General features: G+C 45.1%; 2 protein-coding genes across 4 annotated transcripts in view; one reads left to right on the top strand and one right to left on the bottom strand.

The window, feature by feature from the left end:
- The first annotated feature begins 1302 nt into the window (after nucleotides 1-1302).
- LOC125637242 (purpurin) lies at nucleotides 1303-17213 on the top strand. Its single transcript, XM_048851492.2, has 6 exons — nucleotides 1303-1401; nucleotides 2843-2960; nucleotides 5699-5835; nucleotides 8955-9067; nucleotides 14949-15161; nucleotides 16999-17213. The coding sequence occupies exons 2-6, from the start codon at nucleotides 2844-2846 to the stop codon at nucleotides 17007-17009; spliced, it is 591 nt and encodes a 196-aa protein (XP_048707449.1). The 5' UTR covers nucleotides 1303-1401; nucleotide 2843; the 3' UTR covers nucleotides 17010-17213.
- Nucleotides 17214-21935: 4722 nt separating this feature from the next.
- The window catches only part of IDUA (alpha-L-iduronidase), a 79936-nt gene continuing 76218 nt past the window's right edge, over nucleotides 21936-25653 (bottom strand). For all 3 annotated transcript variants that reach the window (XM_048851473.2, XM_048851475.2, XM_048851476.2), the window contains one exon: nucleotides 21936-24354. In XM_048851473.2, the coding sequence (XP_048707430.2) occupies nucleotides 24254-24354 (101 nt within the window). In that variant the 3' untranslated portion in view covers nucleotides 21936-24253. The remainder of the gene's footprint in view (nucleotides 24355-25653) is intronic.

Here is a 25653-nt window from a genome sequence, read left to right as displayed (position 1 = left end):
ATGTTTAAGTGCCAGCATCTCTCGCAAGCTACTTGTTGCCAGTGCATGCAGAGCTCTGTGGAAACAGAGGGCAGAGACTGCAGAGGCATTTTCCTTTTCTCCAAGGAGCGCTCAGGGATGGGTTAGCCTACAGTAAGGCACAGCAGAATGCCTCCAGATGCAGCTGACTGAATCATGGCTTAGGATGTATTCTGTGCCCTCGTCTCTGTAGTCGTCGCTCCGCTGGCTGGGAAGGCTGCACCCGTGTCTTCCCTGGCGCCTCTGCGGTGACTGCCGCAGCGAGGGTGCGAGAAGAGAGCAACCTTTGCTCAAAGAAGTAAGGGCTGCAGTTGTACCCCCGGTGTAATTGTTCAGTACCTTGAGGCCAGACATCCATAGTTGCAATGTACAGATAGGGAGGAGCCACAGTCTTGCTCTCTTTACTTCAGTACATAAAGGGGCGCCTGTCCATTGCTCTAGGCTCCCCTAAGAAATTATTAAAGCCAAAGCTCCCTCCCCCACAGTTCCGAAACCCTGAAAAGCTCATCTCTGCAGCAGCCCATGAAAATGCGGAGAGGCCCACATCAGCACTGATCCATAGAAGGGTGTAACATCCTCCACCTGAAATCAGCAGCCGCCTAGGGGAAGCAGCAGGTCCCCCCATGATGCTCAGGTGGGAATTGCAAGAAGCTAAAAGAGAGACTAAGGCTAAGGCGGATACAACCTTTTTTTCAAGCATCTTCTGACTTCATCCTACTTTGAGTAGCTGTGAAGCACCAACAGGTGAAAGGTTTTAATAGGTACCCCGAGTGAGGCGAAAAGAGACTTGAAATTGGCTCCATTGCAAATGCACTGGGGTCTTGGTGTGACAACCTGGGAATAGTGTGTTTGGGATGACCCTCCTGAGATAAAGTCCTCATTTTTATACTCATTGTTTTGTGTCTTAGCCGCTGACACATCACATCTATTGGAAAATTAATGGTATTATATTCACCCCAGGTGAGTGAGTGACTTGAAGAGGGTCCATGTGCATGTCTGCTGACTCATGAGTTTTTGATTAACTGTCCCTGTTTTCCCCCAACACATGTTAAAGAGGCAAGCAGAGTGGAATGTGACAGAGGTGTCCTTACTCTTGCTTCACCAGACCTATTAGCCCTCTGGCCTTCTTTTTCCATTATGCAAAAGCTGTGTTTGTATTAGTGAAGCAGGCAGACACACCACTATGAGGATTACACTTGGTTTTTACATAATGGCTTAGCCAAGATTAAGGGTCTTATTCAGGCACACCAGCGAAAATAACCAATTAGTGACTTTGCAAATTCATTATTTAAAGGCAGCCAGAGGGCAGTTCACACAACACTCTCCAGCTGACCACTGAGAAACGGACTGACTTGGAGGGCTGCAGCTATAATACCCCAGCAGGTAGGTGTCTCTCAATAAAGAAGCAAAAAAAAAAAAAAAGGAGTACTAGTGGCACCTTAGAAACTAACCAATTTATTTTGAGCACAAGCTTTCGTGAGCAAAAGAAAAGAAGCAAGTTAGCATCTCAGGAAACAGCTTCTCCTGCCACGTCTTTCAGCCTACTGTACTTGGCATCTTACGTGAAAGTTGCATTTGCTGATATGTTAGTCTAGGTGTAACTTGAGTTGGAAAATAGTTAACTGAGCATGTCTTTGGGACAATCTGGATGGCCGCTCAGGCTCTGCAGGGGTAAGATTATGAAGTTTCAAAGATCTAAATGACTCACTGTTGGATATCGTGGAAAAAGTTGTAGTAATAGTAATAATTAATCATAATAAAAGGATAATCTCGAAAGACTTTTATCCCCCTGTAAGCCTTTAAGTTTAATGTGGATGAATTCTGATACGCTAAGCAGTTAATACAGCTGGGGATTACTCGGCAAAATTGTGGTAACATTCTAAAGGCAGGTCAGTCATCCAGCATCTGAATATTGTCTCTCAGATGTGAGGTGGTGAGACTATAAGAGGGATTAGTATAAAAGTTAAATTCATTTCATGTTTTAATAAGCCATTAGAGAGCATATGGTTAGGTTGTGAGAACTCTCATGTGAAAGGTAATAACCCTGTTGGACATAGAGATGTCCCAGGGATCGATGGTCGTAAATATGTAAAAACAATTTAATTCTGAAAAATGAGGTTTCACTAAGAGCTCACTGGAACACTTTAATCAGAACAAAATATTAATGGAAAAACAGAAAAGGTGAGTAACTGTATCCATTTTCCAGCTAGATTCATAGCAAGAAAATAGAGCTGGCACAAATGCCAGTATTTGTGACAAGCAAAATACTAATTTAGCAAACCAAAAATTATTGTAGGTGTAGTGATGTACTAATCAGACTTGTATTAGGCATTTTAACTTGGCCAGGTTTCTTAAAGAAGGATTTATTCAATATTATACTTAGAGTAACATGACAGGAAACAAGTTTAAAAATGTGAAGCCTGTAATCGGTATTTATAGCACTAGGTATCCCAATTGTTGCATGCAGAAACAGGGATTTTACTTTAAACTTGACCTTACGTTTAATAACTACCATTGTTTCCATCGTAGTGAATATCTTAATGCAGATAGAAAACTCACGATTTGCTGATAAAAATGAGATTGATGTCCTCTTCCCCAGCCCAAATGCCATTGACAAGAATGTGGTGGGTCCTACCATTAATTACACAAAGGTACAAACCACACAATCGTTTACATTAAAACAGGACCATTGACTATGCTCCCGCAGAAGTTGGTATATTTCAGATGCTATCTAGATTATTTTTTGGCCTTCGATCAAAAACCTTCTTCAGATTTGTGAATCTGCATCTGTATGAAACTCTTCATGTTTGCTTTTGTCTTCCAGAATGAACTATGCACAGTATGTCTTCCTGGCAACACTCCTCTCTGGTATTGAACACTGCCTGGCTCAAAGCTGTACAGTGGATTCTTTCTCTGTGAAAGACAACTTCGATCCAAAGAGGGTAATTATCACAGCTTCATCTACTGTTCACAGTGTGGCAGTAGAAGCTGCACAATTTACATCACGTTTTTAATTTGCATAATCTACTATTTCAATGCAACATGAGCTGGGAAATTAACCTCTTCGCTTTAAAGGTAAAATATATTCTTTCCAACACTGTTTCCATAGTTTGCTGTTAATTCACCAGATTCACCCCCATTGCCTTCTGCTCAGTAAGAACTTCAGCCCAAAAAATCCAAAATGAAGGTTAATTTTCTCACATAAGGAAATTTGTTTGACCTAAAAAGAAAAGGAGTACTTGTGGCACCTTAGAGACTAACCAATTTATTTGAGCATGAGCTTTCTTGAGGTACAACTCACTTCACGAAAGCTCATGCTCAAATAAATTGGTTAGTCTCTAAGGTGCCACAAGTACTCCTTTTCTTTTTGCGAATACAGACTAACACGGCTGTTACTCTGAAACTTGTTTGACCTAGTAACATCTGCTCAATTGCTGGAGGTCCAAAAGCTCCCACTCCCAATGTGCTGCCATTAATGGCGCATCCTGACTCTAAATACACAGGACAGTCATTTCCCCCACGTTAGCAGTATGGCAGATTTGCTTCCTTTGAATCTAGACTACGCTAGTGAGCTGCAAATCCTCAATGAGGAATGGATCTTGGGAGCTGGAGCTGCCGCACAGCGAATCAAAGGGAGATAAATTGGGCTTTAGAGCAGCCCCATTGACATCAGACATCAATCTGATACTCATGAGAGATTCTGAGACTCTGGTTGAATTATGGTAGCAAATAGGTTTCAGAGTAACAGCCGTGTTAGTCTGTATTCGCAAAAAGAAAAGGAGTACTTTAGGCACCTTAGAGACTAACCAATTTATTTGAGCATAAGCTTTCGTGAGCAACAGCTCACTTCATCGGATGCATCCGATTGGTTAGTCTCTAAGGTGCCACAAGTACTCCTTTTCCGGTAGCAAATAGGACCGCCTCTAGATAACATCCATTGGGACAGAAACAAACAGAATCTGTGTTTGGATGTGGCCAGGGCACCACCCTGGGACTTTGGAGGTGGAGGATGCAATTTCCCTGCTCTGCCACAGACTTCATATGTGACCTTGGGCCTCTGTGCCTCATTTCCCCATCTGTAAAATGGGGATAATAGCTGGGGGGGGTCACAGAACTGGAGCGAGGGCAGAGGTGAGCGCAGGACGGGGGCTGGAACTGCTGGGACTTTCCTTCCCAGCCTGGTTCTGGCTCTCCCGATCCCCCGACAAATCTACCTCCTAGGAGTGGTGAGAGAATGAATACAATTGCAGACGCTGAGATACTACAATCACCGGGGGTCACAGAAGTACCCTAGGCTGTAGACTATTACGTTTGATCATAACGTTCCTGCTCTGCTACAGTTTGTATGGGGCTCCATTTCAGTCACTAATCTGAATTGATGACGTTTTGGCTCCCTAGGACAGCGAAGGATTAAGGCAGGATCAAACAACCCCGCTAATCCACCCTCCCTCCATGCTAAAACCACTTTGCAGCCCTCCTAAGGAAGAACCTCTTCCAGAAGGGGCCTTTAGTGGCCCACAGAAGGGTCAAGTACGGCTGACCAGAAATTGTTCCCTCCCCACTTCACTGCTAGACCCCCCCACCTTGGGTTGGGCTGTGAGAAGCAATGGAAATACTCATATGTGTCCATACGTATCAGCTCTGGAGGGCTTGGGGAGAACTTGTGCTCTGACTAAAGGCTGAGAATCCCCCTGATGTATCTGTTCCTGAGTTACAGGCTCCATTTCAGTCTCTAACAGCATGTGACGTTCTAGATCACCTGGCCTCTTAACTCCATACATTCCTTTTACAGACACAAATGCCCCCTAAATGTCCCAATTTTCATGAGTGCCAGAGCAGGGGTGCAAGACTTTACAGTGTAGGCAGATGTTTCCCTTCTGTTTGTGTTCATCTTTGTGCATTACTCCTGTTAGTCCTCCCTGGCTAACTCTTTGTGGATCTGACCCTGCTGGAGTAGCTTCCGTTGATCCCCTTTCGTTTTCAACACATACCATACTTGGTCTTCAGGGATGCTTTTCCTGGGCATTTTCTTCTTGCTCAATCAAATATATACACACCACCACCACCACCAAACTGGCCTCCTTTCCTCAGTTTCTAATGAGTAAGCTTAATGTTTTTTGCCTCTCTGCATAGGAACTTTAACAAGCGTGAGGGCTTCCAGCAAAGTATCAAATTCAGTCTCTTTCAGTAGTGACACGTGTCACAATCTTTTGGTTATTTAGTGAAACTGTGAAAAGAGATGGAATTTCCCATCAATTTATGAATAGCAAAGTGGTCCCTAAAACCTTCATGCAATTTGCTCTAACTGGGTCACTTGTTGCATAGAGGCCAAGGCCTGAAAGGGAACAGAGGATGTGCTACTGTTTGATTTACAGCCATGCTTTGTTTGGGACATGGCTGAGACATGTAAGCAGGGCAATGTAGGGAAGCTTATGCTGCTGCTACCTGCACTGTAGATGACTGGGCCTTCAGCATCCACGGTTACCAGCTCCTGTCACAAGGTCAAAGGTGAAAATGAACAGCAGAACCGTTCTTCCAAGCACCTAAGAAATGCACACACAGGCTTTTCCCTGGTTTTTATAGCACCTACCTACAAGCTTTCTGGCCACCAGCCTGCTGCAGTACGGGTGGTTACAGATGCCTGATCTTCATTAATTGGGATATTTTCCTTTAATTTCAGTATGCAGGGAAATGGTATGCCCTAGCAAAGAAGGACCCAGAAGGCCTCTTCCTTCAGGATAACATCTCTGCTGAATACACCATTGAGGAGGATGGCACAATGATTGCATCTTCCAAAGGCAGAGTGAAGCTCTTTGGGTAAGTGCTTGGCGAACACTCCACTCATGTGCCTGATCGAATGCACTAGTCTGCCTTGTGACTGGGAACGTATCTGAGGTACATGACATGAACTGGTTACCCTGTTCAAGGAGGAAAATCTAATAAAGCTCAGTATGTTAAAACGTCAAATCTTCTGCTTCTAGGGTCCTGGCTTTATTTTCTATTTAGGCCACCAGAGATGATGAGTTCAAAGCCAGCCTGGTCTCTTTTGTGCCATCACACAATCACCATGTATCTGACAGTCTGTGTTCAGAGGCCCAGGACTTGAAAAGCTATGTGTTCAATAATGTCAACAAGTCAATAGGCTCCAGAAGGAGTTTCTGAGTTTTAAGGAAACTAAAGAAAAAAAGAGCTGCGCTATTAACAAAAAAAAAAAAACCCTAAAAACAAGTACTATATTCAAGGTTTGACAACGTTCAGTTGTTTATTCAAATGGAGGTCCTAGGAATTATACCTCAGGCATAGCTTCTTTACAAAGAACCATTTAAACATGTTTAAATGATTTACATGATTTACCTGAAAGATTTGGTGGTTGAAGGAACCAAGTGGGTTTTATGTTAGTGGATTTTTCCACCTGACATTGGTTCGTCTTCTGTTGAAGACTCAAAAAGCCCTCAGATAATATGGGCGGGCACTGGATAGACAGATGGAAACAAATCTAAGATTTTTACCCGTCACCCATGGCTACTGTAAGGGATTACAGCTTGGTTGAGAGACTAAACTGAGGAGAAATAAACAGCTTTCTCAGTGTAGAAAGAAACCCCCGCAAGACCTTCTATATTCTAGCTCCAGTTCTGTTCAACATTAGCTAACAATATGGAAGATGGGTGCACTGAGGTGGTAAAACTCACTGATACAAACCTTAGGTTTGTCAAAAGAGACAAATGGGCAGCACTCCAGGCAGTTTGAGAAAAAGGCCAGGTGAAGTTCAGTAGACAAGTACTAGGTAATGCATGTGGGAAGGAAGACGTTCAGCTATTCAGGGTTGTTGATTTTGGGTAGCCTCCCCAGAAAACCAGGAAATCATCTGTTGCCATGAAGGTATCTGCTTCATGGCTGAAGTTATACTCCTTGTATTCAGTAGGCTTTGAGCATGCAACTTCATCCCAGTGTAAATCCAGCTTTGGGACGAGGGACTAGGATCAGAGAACTCCTATCCCAGAGGGAGGGTGCAGCAAATTCTCCCCGCCTGTGCTCAGACACTGGACAGTTTAGTCAGGGGGTTCATGGTCGCAAACCAGGGGAAAAGCTAGTGCAAGTCAGCCATTTGCATGGTGGCCATTAATTCCTGCGCAAATGAGCAGTAAAACCTACTCCCTTCTGAGGTGGCACCTCCACTAACAAAAGGATGGGTGCACAGCAGAAAGGAAAACCGGGGAGAGCGTTTAGTAGGGAGGATGCAAACTGTTGTAGCTGGCAGAGGACAGTTACTCTCCCCAACACCTTGTCTGCTCAGAATGTGTATGGGGCGGGGGGAGGGGAGTGTGAAGCGAAGGTATCTGCCCTGGGTCTGAACTGCAGGGAATGTGACTTGGAACCCGCTCTGTGGCCCTGGCTGTCCAGTCTCTTGGCTCTTGCAAGTTCCTTACCCTGCTTTCCCCATCTGACCACTACTGTCCCCATTCTTGGCCCTGGTCTGCCTCCACTGCCCACTTGGACACCCTGTGGTAACCACACAGACCATGTGAAGGGCAACCGAGAGGAGTGATATGGTGGGATGAAAGCTTTGGCATCTGCCCAGGGGTCTGTCCTGGCAGGGACATATCTGTTCCGTCTCACCTTGTTGATTGTCAGGGCTGAGGTGACACCTGGGGGAAGGGCCTCTGCAAAGGTTGCAGGGGGTGGGTACAAGTGACACATCTCCACTCATTGTGAACCCTGTCGTATGGCCCTGCCTGGCATCAAAGGACTACGCTAGACTACCCTTTCCCCAGGAAGGCCAGACCTCCCTAGAGGCTGCTGTGACTTGCAGCCGGTCTCTGCATGCTGAGTTAGCCCCAGACGAATGTGCTACCCATGACTTGCTCCTCCTGCGCTGCTCAGGCCTCCGAGCTCCTCCTCCCGTACGCCACATCCTGCTGCTGTTCCCTCTCACTTGCAGAATCTGAGTGTCCGGTTGCCTCCCCCGACTTTGAGCAGGGGGTTGGATTAGATGACCTCCTGAGGTCCCATCCAACCCTGAGATTCTATGATTCTATGACTATCGCAACAGCCTGCTCCCGCCAGGCTCTGCGAGGTGTAGCGGACAAGAGCACTCCCGCTGGCCAAATCTCCCCCCAGTGTGGAAAATGGGGAGCCAGAGAAGAAATGCAGTTTCTGGTCATTTTCAATGCTCCTCTCTATGAGATCACATCTCTGGTGCCCACTCTGCCAGCCACACCAGCCTTCACTCTCCAGTAATCCATTCCTCCTATAGCCCACTGGAATTGTTTTCATGGCTCTCCTTATATAGGGAATTCCTGTCTTAAACTAGTCCACAAGGCTGCTACCCTCCCCACCCTCAAATTCCTCCTTGAGAGACACTATTTATGATGCTCAGCTGAAACCAACCATCTAGTGATATACCTTTGAATGATCGAGGGCCTGTAAGAGCTGCCTGCAGCCTATACCATGCCCTGTATTTATATTGCCATTCACCCTTGTTCTCTGCCTGCTTGAATCCTCTTTAGGAAGAAGTTATGCTCTTTGAGCAGCGACTCTTACTGCTATTTTCTCAGCGGCATGTAGCACAGTAGTAGTCTAATTTTGTCTGAGCCATACACCAATACACAGAATGCATTTCCTGCCATTTCTGGATGCACACGATTTACTATGTGGTGTGGAGGTGGGTAGCAGATGCATCATCTCTCTGCACTTGCATCTGTGCAGCCCACGACTCGTTCCTGCATCGCGATTGGGAAAGGATCACTGTGCTAGGACGTGGAGTGGCTTTTACTTAATGATGAACTATTCTGAAATGGGAACAGTGCCCATGGCCCTACTAAGTCTGTCAGAATTAAGTCAGGTACCTGTACGAGTCCTGAACAGGGCTGTTATTTTGTGCATTGAAACATACACACTGTAGATTCCCATCCTCAGTATCTCTGCTCCTGTTTCAGATTCTGGGTGATCTGTGCTGATATGGCTGCTCAGTACACAGTCCCAGACCCCACCACTCCAGCAAAGATGTACATGAGTTACCAAGGTCTGGCAAGCTACTTGTCCAGTGGAGGTGAGTGAATTTCATTACCTTACCTCATTGGTTAGCTGTGTTGGTTTGTAGCTCGTTGGTGTCGAGGCCTACGTGTTTCAGTGGATGAGCTGCCAAGACCGTTGCACTCATGTGGGACATTGCAGGTCACACAGGTTAGAGTGAAGTGCGTGAGAGCTGGGGACAAAGCATTGTTGACCGGGGGGAATCTGGCTGTGGAATCTGCTTTGGGAGACAACTCCAGAGGCTGATCTTTGGAGAATACTGCAAATCCTTACTTCACAGTGCTTCTCTACCATAACCAACCCCTCGTCCCCAAAACATGATGGGAAAGCCTACTCCAAGAAAAAGAGAGCTCTCTACCTCCCAAAAAGAGACGTGCCAGAAACTCCCTTAAGGACCAAACTATTACTAATCTATTTCAGAAAGGTGGGTCACAGCACAAAGCTGTAGCAATACAGTTCTGGGCTGTCTGGACTTGGGAAATGATGTTTTTCAGGAGTTGGAGGTGTGCTTGCTCCTGTTACCCTCTGCAGGCCTTCCCCACGCACAGCCTGATAACTTGGGCTGTGCACTGGGGGAGGGATTTGACACTTACCCCCATATTCTCATACTGGCAGGAGGCCAAAGTGGCTGGGTGGGTGGTGACAGGAGGAAAATTGTATGGTTGTCCCTTAGCTGCCCTCGGGATTGAGCCCCACTCCCCAGGAACTTTGTGTGCCAGCCAGGTGTATACACCTGCCTAATTCCTGCATGCACCTCCCATGTCCCTTCCCCTGCCAGAGGACTCTCTGCAGCTGTGGTGGCTGGACAGGATTCCCCATTAGTGAGTGCTGAAGGAATATCTGTCTAGTGCACCGGTAAATAAATTACATCAAAACATCCTGGATGGAAGAACAAAGCTGTAAAAACAGGGGCAACATCTTAGAAAAACTCAAAACCTAGACAGTGTTAGGCAACATTAATATAGTCATTACAGCTGGTCTACCTGTGATATATTCCCAGACACACACCCCAGGATGAAATGGAGTTAAGGCGAGAGGACATATCACTAATTTAGGTTAAACTAAATTGCAGGGATATTGTAATTATCCCAAGACCAAGTGTTATCGACTTAGGAAATTCAGATAAGGTTGAGTTATTAAGAAATCCAGACGTGTATTTCCATAACTGTACTGCACGGGCAGCCAGACGCCCTGCACTCTACCAACAGACCCTTCAAACTTCCCATAGAGTTAAAGCTCCCTTAATTTCCTACTTAGGTTACGTTTCTTTTCTTTTTTCTTTTCTTTTCTGCTAGGATTAATTGTCCCTTTTTCCCTGTTACGCTCCATAACTGAAAGTTTTTCCTTCAGCAGAAATGCTCCTGTGCTGTAGTGACACCATACCAAACTTATTTTGCCTTAACTGTCGTTGTGGGCCCAGATTAAACTGATTATTTTTTCTAGATAATTTACACCTCTTCATTATTTCCTCCTCACGGTGTCATGACCAGGCAGGGATAAGGTTGCTTGGGCGCCCTAACTGTGCACTTCCATACCCAAAAGTGTTCAGATTTTTTTCTTGAGTGTTAACTTTGTGGGCTGATAACACTTGGTTTGGAGATAATAACAGCCCAGCAATGCAGTTTCCCTAGACTGATGATAAGTACTAAACCTTAACTACATTTTTATGTTGCTCATCTGGGAATCTCCTTGCTTTTTAAATTGAAAATGTTACCTCTTGCACGCCACTCTCTGTTATCCTATACACACACTCTAATTTCCCTTCCCTGCCCCTGATGCACCCGTGGAGTTGCTCTGGTGCAACAGGTACCTTTTGTAGAATTTTTTTTTTTTTTAGGATTAATCACAATATTTGCCACTTGTCATCACTGCAAAATTTGTCAAATTGCCCATTTCAGAATGGTCACCCTTTCCCATTGTTCTCCACATGAGTGAAGCAATAGCTGCCTGATGGTGCCCCCTGTTCTGTAAGAGATGCTGTCTCATTAACAAGCAGAGCTGAGCACAATTTAGAATTTCGACCACACAGGAAATTGATATTTTGCATTTGGTTTTTGTGCCTAGTAGAGTGAAAAGCCAAAGTGTTAGAATGTCTTGCAGAATGTGAAGTTCTGAAATTGCAATATGGAAATATTAAAATGTTACATTTGGTTCTGAACAAGTTCAACATTAAGCTAAGTTGTCACATTGCCTCCTGGAAGTTGTCCTTTGGATGACTCATACTCTCATTGCTCCCTGACTGAACTACATCTTCCTTGATGCCTTGACCCCAATGGAGCATCACGTGACACGGTCATAGGCGAGATCTTGGTACATCATGGGAGACGCAATTAGTCAGTGAGCCCCAGCCCACAGGGAATGGGGGGCATGAATCACTCTAAGAACAACTCCCATGAGGCACCACCGCACTTTACGCAGATACGCCATAGCGTCAAGATGATTCGACACCAATATTACTGTTTGGTTCCACAAACGGAAAAGTTTGTACTCAGCTCAAATCAACCAAGAACGAAATGTTTTGATTTTCCACTAGAAAACTACAAAACTCTGGCAAAATCTAACTTTTTCCATAGGAAACTTCAATTTGGCAGGAACCAAATTTTTCCAGCAAATTCCTTCCAATGGAAAACTGCAAACCATATCTGAGGAGATGGCAGCCATTTTGACAGAGGGCAAGTTCTTCACTGAATTCTCTGTGCCTACCATTGTTCCCTTCAGTATCTGCTTTAGGAGAAACTTTCACTGAGAACAGAAAAAAATTACTATGGAACCTAAAAACAATAAATATAACTCTATATACTCAAGATTCCAGTATGTTTTAACTGAAAATTTTTTTAAAATGGGCTAGTCTATGATTATTAGTGGCAAAAAAGTCTGACACTGGATTCTAAATTTCTTAAAGGGCCCATTTTAATGGGGAAATTTCCAGAAAATTCTGTGCTCAGCCAAGTGCTATAATTTAGGGGAAGATATAACTTCTTCTTCTATGCTGAAACTCCACTTCAAGTGCAAAACTCAACTCATCCTAATTACAGAATCACTGTTGCCACTTCAGTAGTTAGTGGACCTGCAGTGGAATTGCACAGAAAATTCCAGGAGCTGGCCTAATCCATAGAAGGAGAAACCAAATCCTTTCTGGGACTAATTTGTTTTAATGGAGCAGTCTTATAAATTTTTATTACTTTTGGGCAAATTCTTGGACTAGAATTCTTGCTGTTCAGGCTCTATGATAAAGGCAGACTTGTGCACAGGCTGTATCTGCATCTTGCTACTGTTCCTAACTTAAACAAAACACTTTGACTTTTCTATACTGTCAAATGGTAGAACTGAGGGTATTACAATAGCACCCTTCTCAAAATGGCCACAAACTGAGGGCAGTTGTGCCTTCAATCCCCTGGAGAACAATGGGTGATGGCAGTCATTTGGAGAGAGGGCAGTTCTTCATGGAATTCTGGAATTGATCATTGTATCATTCGGCTTCTGCTGAGATAGAGGATTTTACGACTAATGGGAAAGCTTGACTAACCTCTCCATTTCATCCAAACCCATTGAAATCTTGTGCCTGGCCTCCATTTAAACTCCTCTTGTAGGATTAATGAAAGAGGCTGGTTTGGTCTGTTAATCAGATTGGAGGCAAAGTCTGACAATGTGTGCTAAATTTCATAAAGGGGCTGTTTTTAATTTGAATTGCTAAACTAACAGATGTTCTAGTAAATACATAATTTTTCTGGGTCATTAGTGAATGCTGTAATGTGAGAAGATACTAGATCAATTCCACTATACTTTCCATACATAAGTAAGTTTTGCAATTATAGCGGGGATTCAACCTCTTAACTATAGAGTATCAACCAATGACTCCATAACATATGGAAGAACCTCACTAATTTCAGTTGCATAGCCCACTGGATTCAGGAGTTTTCAATTAAGGGCTCAATTCTGCATTCCTTATTCGCACACAATTCCTACTGAAATCAGTTCTGTGCATGCTAAACAGTATCCTTGTCAGCAAGTTAAGGAAGTATGGGCTGGATGAATGCACTATAAGGTGGGTAGAAAGTTGGCTAGATTGTCGGGCTCAACGGGTAGTGATCAATGGCTCCATGTCTAGTTGGAAGCCGGTGTCAAGTGGAGTGCCCCAAGGGTCGGTCCTGGGGCCGGTTTTGTTCAATATCTTCATAAATGATCTGGAGGATGGTGTGGATTGCACTCTCAGCAAATTTGAGGATGATACTAAACTGGGAGGAGTGGTAGATACGCTGGAGGGCAGGGATAGGATACAGAGGGACCTAGACAAATTGGAGGATTGGGCCAAAAGAAATCTGATGAGGTTCAATAAGGATAAGTGCAGGGTCCTGCACTTAAGACGGAAGAACCCAAAGCACAGCTACAGACTAGGGACCGAATGGCTAGGCAGCAGTTCTGCGGAAAAGGACCTAGGGGTGACAGTGGACGAGAAGCTGGATATGAGCCAGCAGTGTGCCCTTGATGCCAAGAAGGCTAATGGCATTTTGGGATGTATAAGTAGGGGCATAGCGAGCAGATCGAGGGACGTGATCGTCCCCCTCTATTCTACATTGGTGAGGCCTCATCTGGAGTACTGTGTCCAGTTTTGGGCCCCACACTACAAGAAGGATGTGGATAAATTGGAGAGAGTCCAGCGAAGGGCAACAAGAATGATTAGGGGTCTGGAACACATGAGTTATGAGGAGAGGCTGAGGGAACTGGGATTGTTTAGTCTGCAGAAGAGAAGAATGAGGGGGGATTTGATAGCTGCTTTCAGCTACCTGAGAGGTAGTTCCAGAGAGGATGGTTCTAGACTGTTCTCAGTGGTGGAAGAGGACAGGACAAGGAGTAATGGTCTCAAGTTGCAGTGGGGGAGATTTAGGTTGGATATTAGGAAAAACTTTTTCACTAGGAGGGTGGTGAAACACTGGAATGCGTTGCCTAGGGAGGTGGTGTAATCTCCTTCCTTAGACGTTTTTAAGGTCAGGCTTGACAAAGCCCTGGCTGGGATGATTTAATTGGGGATGGGTCCTGCTTTTGAGCAGGGGGTTGGACTAGATGATCTCCTGAGGTCCCTTCCAACCCTGATATTCTATGATTCTAAACATGGAGAATCAGGACCAAAATAATTTTTAAAAAAATACTAATTGCAAAAAAGCCCATTGCTTAGGCAATTAGTTTTGTTTTTAATACTTGATCTCTAGCCAAGTTAATGAAAATCTAGGGAAAAAACCTACAACATATACTATTGTAATAAACTTGTTTGGCATGATTTGGTGTGCAGATTAGAAAGGCTCAACTGTGTTTCATCAAACAAAGCTATCTTTCAATTACCCCATGATCCAAGAATAGTCCTGTGCAAAAAGATAGTTTAATGAGGCTTCCGTGAATCTTCTATATCCTAAGCCCCAGTTTTATTCCCAATGGTGTTTTGGACAGACTTCAGTGGAGCAGGTCCATAAAGGGGCCAAGGAAAAAAGTTTGGTGGTGAAAACCATTGAAATTCTTCCCATTCCAGGTAGAAGTTGAAAAGGGATTTTATAGTTGAAGGTCAGAAAGGATCATTATCATCTAGTCTGACCTCCTGTGTACCACAGCTAATCAGGGGGTGGACTGCATCCAGCTCGATTCCTGGCTGAACGGGAGCGTTTCTCACAGAAAGACATTCCATCCAGATGTCAGGACTCTGAGTGGCAGAACCCTTCATCCCTTGGGAATCTGTTCCAGTCGTTTCACTCCACTCATACATGCGCACACACACTGTGAAATTTACTGACTTGCCTTCCCACCACTGATTCTTGTAAAGCTTGAGTTCGCTGGCCTGCAGTGCTCAGACATCTTCACCTAGGTAGCTACCTACAGCCCATGACTAACGAGGTGTTCTAACATTTCAGGGGACAACTACTGGGTGATTGACACTGATTATGACAACTATGCCATTACTTATGCCTGCCGCAGCCTGAAAGAGGATGGCACTTGTGATGATGGATACTCCCTTATCTTCTCACGCAACCCTCGTGGGCTCCCACCAGCCATTCAGCGCATTGTGCGTCAGAAGCAGGAAGAGATTTGCATGTCTGGCCAGTTCCAGCCAGTGCTGCAGACAGGTACGCTAAAATACTAAAAGTCTCTTACTGTAAGAGTCAGACGCATATTTCCTAATACAACGAAGTCATTGCAACCTAATTAACAGCTCTTTTGACAGCACTTTTGTGTGCAATATTAAGTAAGAGTGTCGCTGCAAAGTGAAAGACTTAGATGGTTGTGCAAACTTAAATCTGCCCCTCATTCCCATCCTATGCAGTAATGAAGCTGATATCCTGTGGAAAAACAGGATGTCATGTCATTAGAGCATCCTAGTGGACACATACAAAAGGACAGATTTAAGGTTGCCTGAGCAACGGGAAGTCTGGCATTTCCTAACGTTCAAGTGTTTGACTTGGCCACCTAAATAAAGTCCTTCTAAGTTAGCTGCGACTCTCTGCCTGTACAAAGCAAAAAGGTAGAAACAGATTCCAGTACTTAACAGCCTCTCCCCATCGTGAGGCGCCAGCAGGGTTTGAAGCCTGGACCTTCAGCACAGACTGCTATAATTAGAGCTGTGCTTCTAACTGCATTAGCTGGCTGTTTCTCTGGGTGTGTTAATGAGTCATGTGCTGGATCTAGAGGGTGCTTGGGGAGCAATCTCACCTAGTTCTCTGTCCTTTGAGCTGGGGAAGTTCTAGGCCCACACAGTGCCCATGGGGTGGGGGAACTGGCCCTTCGATGCCATGTGCTGGAGGCAGGGGGATTTCTTGGTCGGGAAGTCTGGCTTGGTTACCCCCCTCCACCAGAGGTGTGGGACTTACTAACCTATGTGTGGTGCATGGCTACTGAGGCAATGTGCTGAGTGGGGAGGAAGCCCAGCTCTGTGCACTTCCATCCTCCCAGCCCCACAAAGTCCTGCTCTGGCAGGTCTTGGCCCTTCCCAGCGCAGTGTGTGCTGCAGACCTGGCTCTCCAGAATATTGGGTTGGGTTATTCTGGCTTGCTGTCTGAAACTCTTCTTGAAAATGGAAAGGAGAGGGAAAGGTGGCAAGCAGTTTGTCTCCCCAGAAAGCTGAATAGGTTGAAGACAAGGTACTTCAGTAGCCAGAGTGTTATTCCTGTCCTGCTTTTCAAAGGTCTGCTGCACACAATGAAGTGGGTGAGAGCTTTCCAGTCAGAAGGATGCAAGAATCTCTTAAAATGGAAAGTGTTAGATAACCTAAATATAGGGGGACCAACCAGCTCCCTCTTAAAAATAGGTGCTTCATTGAGAGTACAGGTCCCAACATGCATTGCTTCATTAACTGACAGTCACAGGACTGATTCAGTCACAAAGTAAGGAGCTATCTTTGGGCTTGGTCTTGACTTACAGTCCTTACTCAGGCAAAACACTATTGAAGTCAACGGGAATTTTGCCTGGGTAAAGTCTGCAGGTTCAAACTTTGTAACAGTGTTAAGCTGCCCAGGTGTGAGTCGAGTAACAAACAGAAACAAACAGTGGGTACACAGCAAGAAAGCAGGGAAGTGTTAGTCGGGTTCACCCAAAGAGCTGACCCAGAGGCTTCTGGCTACGTACGCTCATTGCTGGCTGTGGCTGAGAAAGGGGCACTGGTTACCGGGCAGGATGTCTGGTGCTAAATTGATATACTAGGCTGAGGTTATGGCCCTTTGTGGCTAAGGACTGCTCTAACATATTATGTGGTAAAGACATGCACAGAGCAGGATCCAGACAGTGCAAGTGAGAGTTTTGGACACTAACCCTGAACTCTATTTTATGAGTACCCCCAAATTTCTGCAGCTGTAGCTGAACTGAGGATTAGAAATGTAGCAGAACACTGTGATGATTCCACACATTTATTTGCATGGAATGGAAAAAAATGAACTAAAGTTTTCTTTCTTTCTTTCCTTCCTTTTGCAGGTGCCTGCTAAGGAATTACACCTGTGATCCTATTTTTAAGACCTGAAACTAGATCTCTGGGTCTTGAAGTTGTCATTCTCTTAAAAATCAAATAGTTTGGACCAATGTTTTTTTCCTGAAAAACATGTTAAAATGTTATTTTTTTTGTAACCCAACTGCAATTTTCAAAGGAATAACGTTAATGTGATGTTTTTAAAGAAACCTCTAAACATGAATTTTGCTATCTACTGCCTGTCTCATTTAACCTACCCTCCTATTTTAACTTTTAAGTAACAAAGCCTGATGGGCCAAGAAGTCTGATGCGAGATTGATACAGTGTGATCCTCTCATTCCAAGTTAATATGGTAGAACATTTAGAACTGCTAGTAAATATTAGTGCTGAATGCCCCAACCGGGGTTGGGGTCCCATTGTGCTGGGTATTTCTAGTCAGACAACTGGCATCAAACAAATTCAAACTAAGAACACAATATAGGATCACACGAGAGGCTGGCTTCCTAAAAGCTCAGAATAATGAATCCCTGGTTCCTCTTAAGGGTTGAACAAGCTCAGCCTCATCAAAGCCCTGTGCAGCTGCTTGATCCAAGCTCCTGGCTACTAGTCCTAACAGTAGGTATCAAAATTCTTCCTACCACCTTCCTCCACCCTCCTGTCTCATCATCTGGGGAACAATAGGTTTTGTGCCAAGGAGTTGCTTTTGTCTGTGCAGAGAGTCAGAGAAGTAATGGGTAATAGACCGTTCCTCTTAGGAAGACGGGGGTGGGGGTGGAGGGGGGCCTGAAAAGGCATTTCTCAGTCACACAATTCCCTTTCCATGGGACATGACTGATCCTCAGATGTTAGTGGTTTTCTGTGAAGAAAGCTAAACCCACTGACTTGATATACCACCACATTATGCTGACTCGTGCAATCCTTTAGCAAGGGCATCTAGTAATTAGTTGGGATAAGACTGCAGCTAAATCAAAGTGCATGGTAAAATACTGGCACTGCCTAGCGCTTGGCAAATGACTGACTTTTCAGTTTGCTGGCAATTGGGAACAATTGGGGAAAAGTTTGGTTGCAAATAGCATACAAATTCCTGTTAAAGGCTCTTCTAGCTTGAGTGTGGATAGTGCACCAGGAATGTGGTGAGCTCTCCTTAAAGGGTAAGCGGTTTGTTCTCCCCAAACCCCTAGTCTGCATTGCCTCTGATATTTAGCTGTAATAGACATATGCTAGTTGAGGATAGCAGTCTGCTCACTGCCCTCCAAAGGGAGTCTTCAATTGTCAGGAAGGGGAGAAAGATTGCTAAAGGTCATGTTTATAGCTATGAGCAGTATGAAAACCGGAGTATGAAATGCATAGATACCATTGACCGGAAAACAATTTAGATACACACTAGTAACCTGTATGTAAACTACTGTCACGTGTTCTGAATAAATGTACGCAGTCCATCTGGTCATGCTGGACTAATGCAGTAGTCAGTGGAATGATTTAACACCTTGCTAATCGCCTCTCTGTCCTTTTAGATAGTATCAGGGATGAGTTGTGTCAACTTAGGACTCCATCTCAATTGATTAGACAAGCTAAAGTCTTAACTAAAGGAAGTTTAGCCTTTGGCGAAGACCCTTGGACCAATATGCCACCTTCTGGAAAACGGGGATCTTTAATGCTCATACATAATTAGGACCTGGGTATGGCCCAATTGCTGTACTGAGTATGGATTAATTTCTTAGACTCCCAGTGGTTGGTAAGAGTTCAGTCTCCTACACAGCTACAGCACCTGGAAAATTATCACCAGTGGTATTAGAATAAGAGACCCAAGGGGCACTGGAGAAACAACTGCAATTTATCACAAGTCCCTTTATTAATAAATCTGCTAAGCAGATAAATAATCACACCAACACTGAACTACCTCAGCAGACCGGGAGCGAGAACAAAGTGTTTAGTCCCGTGATTGGCATTACTTACATCTCCCAGGCCACAACTGAGCCCTAACACTCGACTGCACCCGGTGAGCACTGAGTGCCTGCTGTGCCCTGCAGACCCCCTATGCCAGGGGCCAGGACTTGAGGCACCAGGGGGCCATTGCAGCCAGAAGCAAGGGCTGTCAGTGTCCCAACAAGGGACACCCACCCTTCACATCCAGCTCCACCAGCCATCTAAGCCTGTGGAAGGGGGAGACTGGGAGCCTATGCATTATTGTTAGTGGGCATGTTTCAGAGTGCAATGGGATGGGTCAGTTATTTGACATCCTGGAGCCAAATCCCTTTCTAGTCTTTTAATTTATCCCCATCCTTTACAAGAATCAAACATTGTTTATCCTTCTCTACTGTCTTTGATACCCCCCTCACAATAAACCAGGATGTCCTAGAAATCACAGCAGTTGTCTGTGCACAAAGAACCTCACACCCACTGCTCTTATGGTGAGTCACTGAGGCCCTGGGGAGGGAGGAATATGGGTGCCACCATCCTGGGGGCTCAGGAATTCCCCAGGAGGAGCCTACATTATAAAAAGCATTATAGGAAGAGTGGGTAGCAATGCCTATGGTGAAGGTTGCTGGACACTTCCCATTTTAGTAGCCTGTTTTCAGTGCTTTTACATTTTACCCACCTGGACTGAAATTTTCCATGCAGCAAAAGCTACAGTAGTATGTTTGAAGTATGGTAACCCCAAGCCTGAGCTTTCAGAGCTGCTAAGCACCTGCAACTCCCATTCAGGGCTCACCATTCCTGGAATCCCCCAGGTCTATAAGCCAGGAAGCACTGGGGGAGGGGAAATTCGCTATAGCTCTTAGCAGTGTATAGGATGGAGGAAATACTAGAGTAACAGTTCAGGATAGAATTTCAAAGAGCGGGAGCCTGTGATGGATCCTTATGGGAACGTCATAATAGTTTCATTATTACAGAACTTATAAAGAAAAAACACCCTATGGAATTCACTGGCTAAGCCAGCCTTCCTATAAACACTGAACCAGCCTATGGCATTATACACCTGCTGTGGCATTTAGCTAAGGATTTGAAAGACACTTGCCCGTTGAAGTGTCTAGTTGGCAGCCGGTATCAAGTGGTGTGCCCCAAGGGTCGGTCCTGGGGCCGGTTTTGTTCAATATCTTCATAAATGATCTGGAGGATGGTGTGGATTGCACTCTCAGCAAATTTGCGGATGATACTAAACTGGGAGGAGTGGTAGATACGCTGGAGGGGAGGGATAGGATACAGAGGGACCTAGACAAATTGGAGGATTGGGCCAAAAGAAATCTGATGAGGTTCAATAAGGATAAGTGCAGGGTCCTGCACTTAGGACGGAAGAACCCAATGCACAGCTACAGACTAGGGACCGAATGGCTAGGCAGCAGTTCTGCGGAAAAGGACCTAGGGGTGACAGTGGACGAGAAGCTGGATATGAGTCAGCAGTGTGCCCTTGTTGCCAAGAAGGCCAATGGCATTTTGGGATGTATAAGTAGGGGCATAGCGAGCAGATCGAGGGACGTGATCGTTCCCCTCTATTCGACATTGGTGAGGCCTCATCTGGAGTACTGTGTCCAGTTTTGGGCCCCACACTTCAAGAAGGATGTGGATAAATTGGAGAGAGTCCAGCGAAGGGCAACAAAAATGATTAGGGGTCTGGAACATATGAGTTATGAGGAGAGGCTGAGGGAGCTGGGATTGTTTAGCCTGCAGAAGAGAAGAATGAGGGGGGATTTGATAGCTGTTTTCAACTACCTGAAAGGGGGTTCCAAAGAGGATGGCTCTAGACTGTTCTCAATGGTATCAGATGACAGAACGAGGAGTAATGGTCTCAAGCTGCAGTGGGGGAGGTTTAGATTGGATATTAGGAAAAACTTTTTCACTATGAGGGTGGTGAAACACTGGAATGCGTTACCTAGGGAGGTGGTAGAATCTCCTTCCTTAGAGGTTTTTAAGGTCAGGCTTGACAAAGCCCTGGCTGGGATGATTTAACTGGGAATTGGTCCTGCTTCGAGCAGGGGGTTGGACTAGATGACCTTCTGGGGTCCCTTCCAACCCTTATATTCTATGATTCTATGAAGTAGAGTAGTCTGAGAAGTACTAGCTACTCCATCTGTGGATTACAGTCAAGCTCCTAGAATTCTATTCCTTGGTCAGCAGAGGCTGAGAGATATGGGAGTGAGCTGCCCTCTTTCCAAGTGGCTACCATTTCATTGTCACGGACTTGCCAACTTGCCACAGCACAGGAGGCCCCCCACCTCCCTCCAGGCAGATGCTGCTTTGCTCATGCTGAGAACAATGAATGGCCATTTGGAATGTGGGCCATTCTTCATGACAAACTTTCAGTTATGGAAAACAATGGCAACTTATCATTAAGTACCTTTTCAAAAGCTTCCAGAGCTACTCAAGTGGTCATACAGGCAGGAGGGAGGTATTCGGCGGTAAGTATGTATAGCTAGAGGTGCAGGAGGGGGAGGGATTTGGGTTGTATGCACACAGAGGTGTATGGCAAGAAGGAAGAGGCAGGAGTATTTTAAGGTATGGAAGTGCATAGTTAGGGCAACCACTCAACTTTAATTTTGCCCTGTCAGACTCCTCTAGCTTCCCATGGAGTTAACTCACTGAACTCTTGTGCAACTCTTGAGCAACACTTTAGTTTTTTTCAGTGTCAGCTCCTCCCTATTCTTAACTTAAATTCTCCTTCAGCTGAAACCATGGCAAATGCCTACCTTGATTAAGGTAGTGTAGTGCTTGCGGCCCCTGATAAGATAATTTATTTTGAAGGCTAAGAGTTGCCCCCTTGGCATGGTCTCACTTCAGGATGCAGAATTAAGGTGCCTTAACTCTGCATTTCTATGCATTAACATTGTTGGATTTCTTTTAAGTTTAATGATAACTGTCTTTTCTGGTTTTGATGATCTGTATGGGAACATGTATAACATCCCTATAGCGTATTTTCCTCTGAATTACTGAGACCTACAGCGATGGAATGCTTACACGGTATTATAATGTTCAGCTACTAGGTGGTCTCATGTATAACATACCTTTCCTGAGCTGGGAACAGTCAGACCTGGCAGTGCATTGTATACTTAAGAGAACACATCTCTGGTATCTCTCTCCATGGTGGAAGTGCTGTAGCCAGTACATATCTTGTACAAGAGTCTGCCCTGCTAGTAGAGGTCCTGCAACCTACCGTGTAAAAGGAGTACATGACCTCTGCTCTCAACCATCTTAACTCCATCTTAGTGGTTGTTACCTAGGCCTATAATCAATGAAGTAGCGATACAAAACACATATCCGGGGGTGCTGGTGGGGGGATTGCTGATGATAGTGACACAATCCTGACACTCAAGTGTGGAGGTGGACCAATCACCCTTGAATCCACAATGCCAAATGCTTCCTCCAACTTACTGTACAGCTGATTTCATATTGCAATTCAAGTATGCATGCTTTGTTATGCTGGCGAGGTATTTTATATTATCACAGAGAATATGTTCATAACAGAGGCTTGTTCCTCCATTGTAAAATAGTCTAGCTCTTTTCACTGCAGTGATCTTTCCCTCTCTAAGTACTTTGAAAACACAATACAAAGTGCTCCAATTATGAGGGGCCAGGTTAAACCCACAAAGCACTTTGAGTTATAAAATAGTCATTAGCATGTGCACTGAGGTCTCACCTAGAACTGTGCAAAGTAGCAGATTTTTCAGTTTGGGGGCCACACCAAGTTAATCTTTCAGATCAAGGTCAAACTACACTTTGTTTTGTTGGAGTTTTTACCTTTTTAAATAAAACTGAAGCAAAATTCAGAACAAAGTTGTTTTGAATCCAAGTCAAAATGTTTTGTTTTGAAATATGTTCAGTTTTTTGTTTTCTTTTCTGACCAAAACAATCTGGCAAATTTGACACGAATTCATGCTATGTTTTGTTTGACCCAGATACCCATTTTTGGTATTTTGGTGAAAAAATTTAATCTGACAACTATTGCCCAGCTCTACTGAACTCAATATTCATAACTCCTTTGTTTTGTGTGAGGCTATAATCTGCTGTAAAATACACCATTCCAAGTGTACATTTTCTAGTTAAAACATGTCCATTACCAGCCATCTGTCACATTCAAAAGCATGTAATGCCCAAATCTGATAAATTTATAAAACCCTCTAACTGGATCCTCTCTAACAAACATTTTGCTGGCCATGAGGATAGCCATGGCCCATGATTTCTGTCACAAGGCCTTGGTTTGTTTAAGGCAAGGAACACTGGGGGTTGTAGTCAGCAGCATGAGCATGTGACTGGAAGGAAGCAAGGCCTGCTGGGAAGAGGAAAGTAGGATTTAAAAGTGCAGTGTAAAGGAAGGTGAAGTGAGAACAGCAGCTGTCTGGGGATACTCTCCAGGGACCCAGGTCTGAGCTGGCGCTATGGGGCTCCCTGCTGCAAGGGGCCGAGACAGGGCCTGAGAAGACCAGTGGGGGGGACATCCAGTGAGGGAAGATGGCTTGAAGGTGGCTTCTGAGCAAAAGGGAAAATGAAAGAGGCCAGGGTCTGTGCTGGTGATGCCCTGCTGGGCAGGGGCAAGGTATCCGCGGCCCTCTGAGGCAGAAGGACTTTGCTCATGCAGGCAAGGGCCCAAGAGTGAGCAAATGGCTGCCTGGAAGCTGCTGCACAAAGGGGTGAGCAACATTGTACTCCCTGCTATAGAGGGACAACAGACTGCACTGAAGTCCCAGAATCCTCCAGGGAAAGGGACTGTACTAATCCCTGGGAGCCAGGGAGAAGAACTCCAGCCCCAGGAGGGCAGAAGAGGCTGTTGTGTTCACTCATTGGGCAGTGTTCAGCCCAGCAGGAGCCCAGCCGGCCAGTATCCCACATCCAACCAGTACTGCACAGTCGGTGAGGAAATTCAGACCCAGCCGCACCTCCCCTCGCAGGAGAACACTGTCCTCCAGGTCCAGGGGCATGAACTATTGGCTCTGACTCCATACATTGACACCAGGCTCCTGTTACCCCCAGCATTCGGGCGGACTAGCTCTATTGCAACCACTTGAGTTCCACCAGCATATAAGAGGCCAGGCCAAGGCCCAGTTATTTCTTCTTCACTTTTAAACACTGTTTGGGACGATACTTGTCTTCAGGCTCCAAAGGGTTAGCAGCAAGAACAGGAGTGCAATGTTGTAGGCTAACCCACTAATTCCCTTACTGGTGAGGCTGGGGTTTCATCATAGGGTTGTTGTTTGCAGCACCATAACCCCACTCTGCTATGTGCTGAAGACAGATGCAGATTTCTCTCCTGGTTGTTGGGCAGTTTTGCACTCATGCAAGAGCTTCAATGTACTGCACAGGAATGGAGAAGAGGCCTGGCTTGCTCCAGTAGTCGACGGCACGCACTCTGTAAAAGCCCGAGACCTTGGTTCCTGCCAACAAAAAAGTTAAAGTACAGTCACTGCACAAGACCAACATCTGCTGTGTGCTCAGAGGGGCTGGGACCATCACTATTCCTGTGAGAGACACATTGGTGGGATGGAGTGGGGGATGTGACAGGGGGCTGGCTTCTAACAGGAGTTCTACATACTTGGTAAGTGTGGCTCCTTTGTTCCCAGCCCATGTACTTGGCCAGGTCTACTGCCAGCTGTAACTGATCATCCTGAGGAAGTTAAGTGTAGTACTCTCCCCAGCGACTCCAAAGTCCTATCCTAAGGCAGATCTGTGGGAGGATCCGATTTTACACAGGATGAAGTGAATAGCTGTGGATTGTCTTTAAAAAACGCGAGAAAAGTTAAATGCAAAAAGATGGCAGTGATAAACCAGGTAAGGCATAAGCCAACCTTCCAGCAACATAAAGGTAGCTAGGCTGTTCAGAGGGGAATTATTTCTGTCGAAATACAGAGTTTACTGGATTAAGCTACAAATCCTGTGGGTAACATTATTTGCAACAGTTCATATTGCCCTTGGGGTCTTCACTAAGACACTACCTTTCTTTGTGCTTATCTGTGCAACTTTAACACTGCACTAACACAGCCTTTTGTATTTGAAAAAGCACCTGATTTTAGTGTGTCGTACTCAGTGGCGAGCTGTGACTTTTTCAGCAAGGAATGCAATTCTACACGGGCATGCAAGGTGTGACCACTTGCATGCGTGTTCCGGGGGCTAGAGAGAATCATCCCACAAGCACAGCTAGTCCTGTGGCACGCAATGCATGCATAGAATACATAGGTGGCATGCCACTGGTTGTACTAAATGACGTTGTGCTGTTTCCAGTTGATGGCTCTGTATCTCATTGGAGCACATCACTCAGAAGCCAAGTTCTCCTCTATTCCATACAAACCTGATCAGTTTTTATTAACGTAACTAAGAATGTGCAGTTGAGTCAAGAAACTTGGTCTGGAGCTCTCTGTATTATAGACACTCATCCTGCATTGTTTTCAGCTTCTTCCTCTAAGTCAGTTGCTGTAGCACAGGGGTTCTCAGACTTTTGTACTTATGACCCCTTTCACATAGCAAGCCTCTGTGTGCGACCCCCTTTTAAATTAAAAACACTTCTTTACATATTTAACACCATTATAAATGCTGGAGGCAAAGTGGGGTTTCGGGTGGAGGCTGACAGCTCGCGACCTCCCCATGTAATAACCTTGTGACACCCTGAGGGGTCCTGACCCCCAGTTTGAGAACCCCTGCTGTAGCACTTATCCCTTACTTTGGCCAAATGCTTGTTG

The sequence above is a fragment of the Caretta caretta genome, chromosome 5, assembly GCF_965140235.1.
Source record: "Caretta caretta isolate rCarCar2 chromosome 5, rCarCar1.hap1, whole genome shotgun sequence".
NCBI classification, from domain to species: domain Eukaryota; kingdom Metazoa; phylum Chordata; order Testudines; family Cheloniidae; genus Caretta; species Caretta caretta.
The sequence above is the reverse complement of the archived record's forward strand: the minus strand, read 5'-3'. Positions and strand labels throughout refer to the sequence as shown.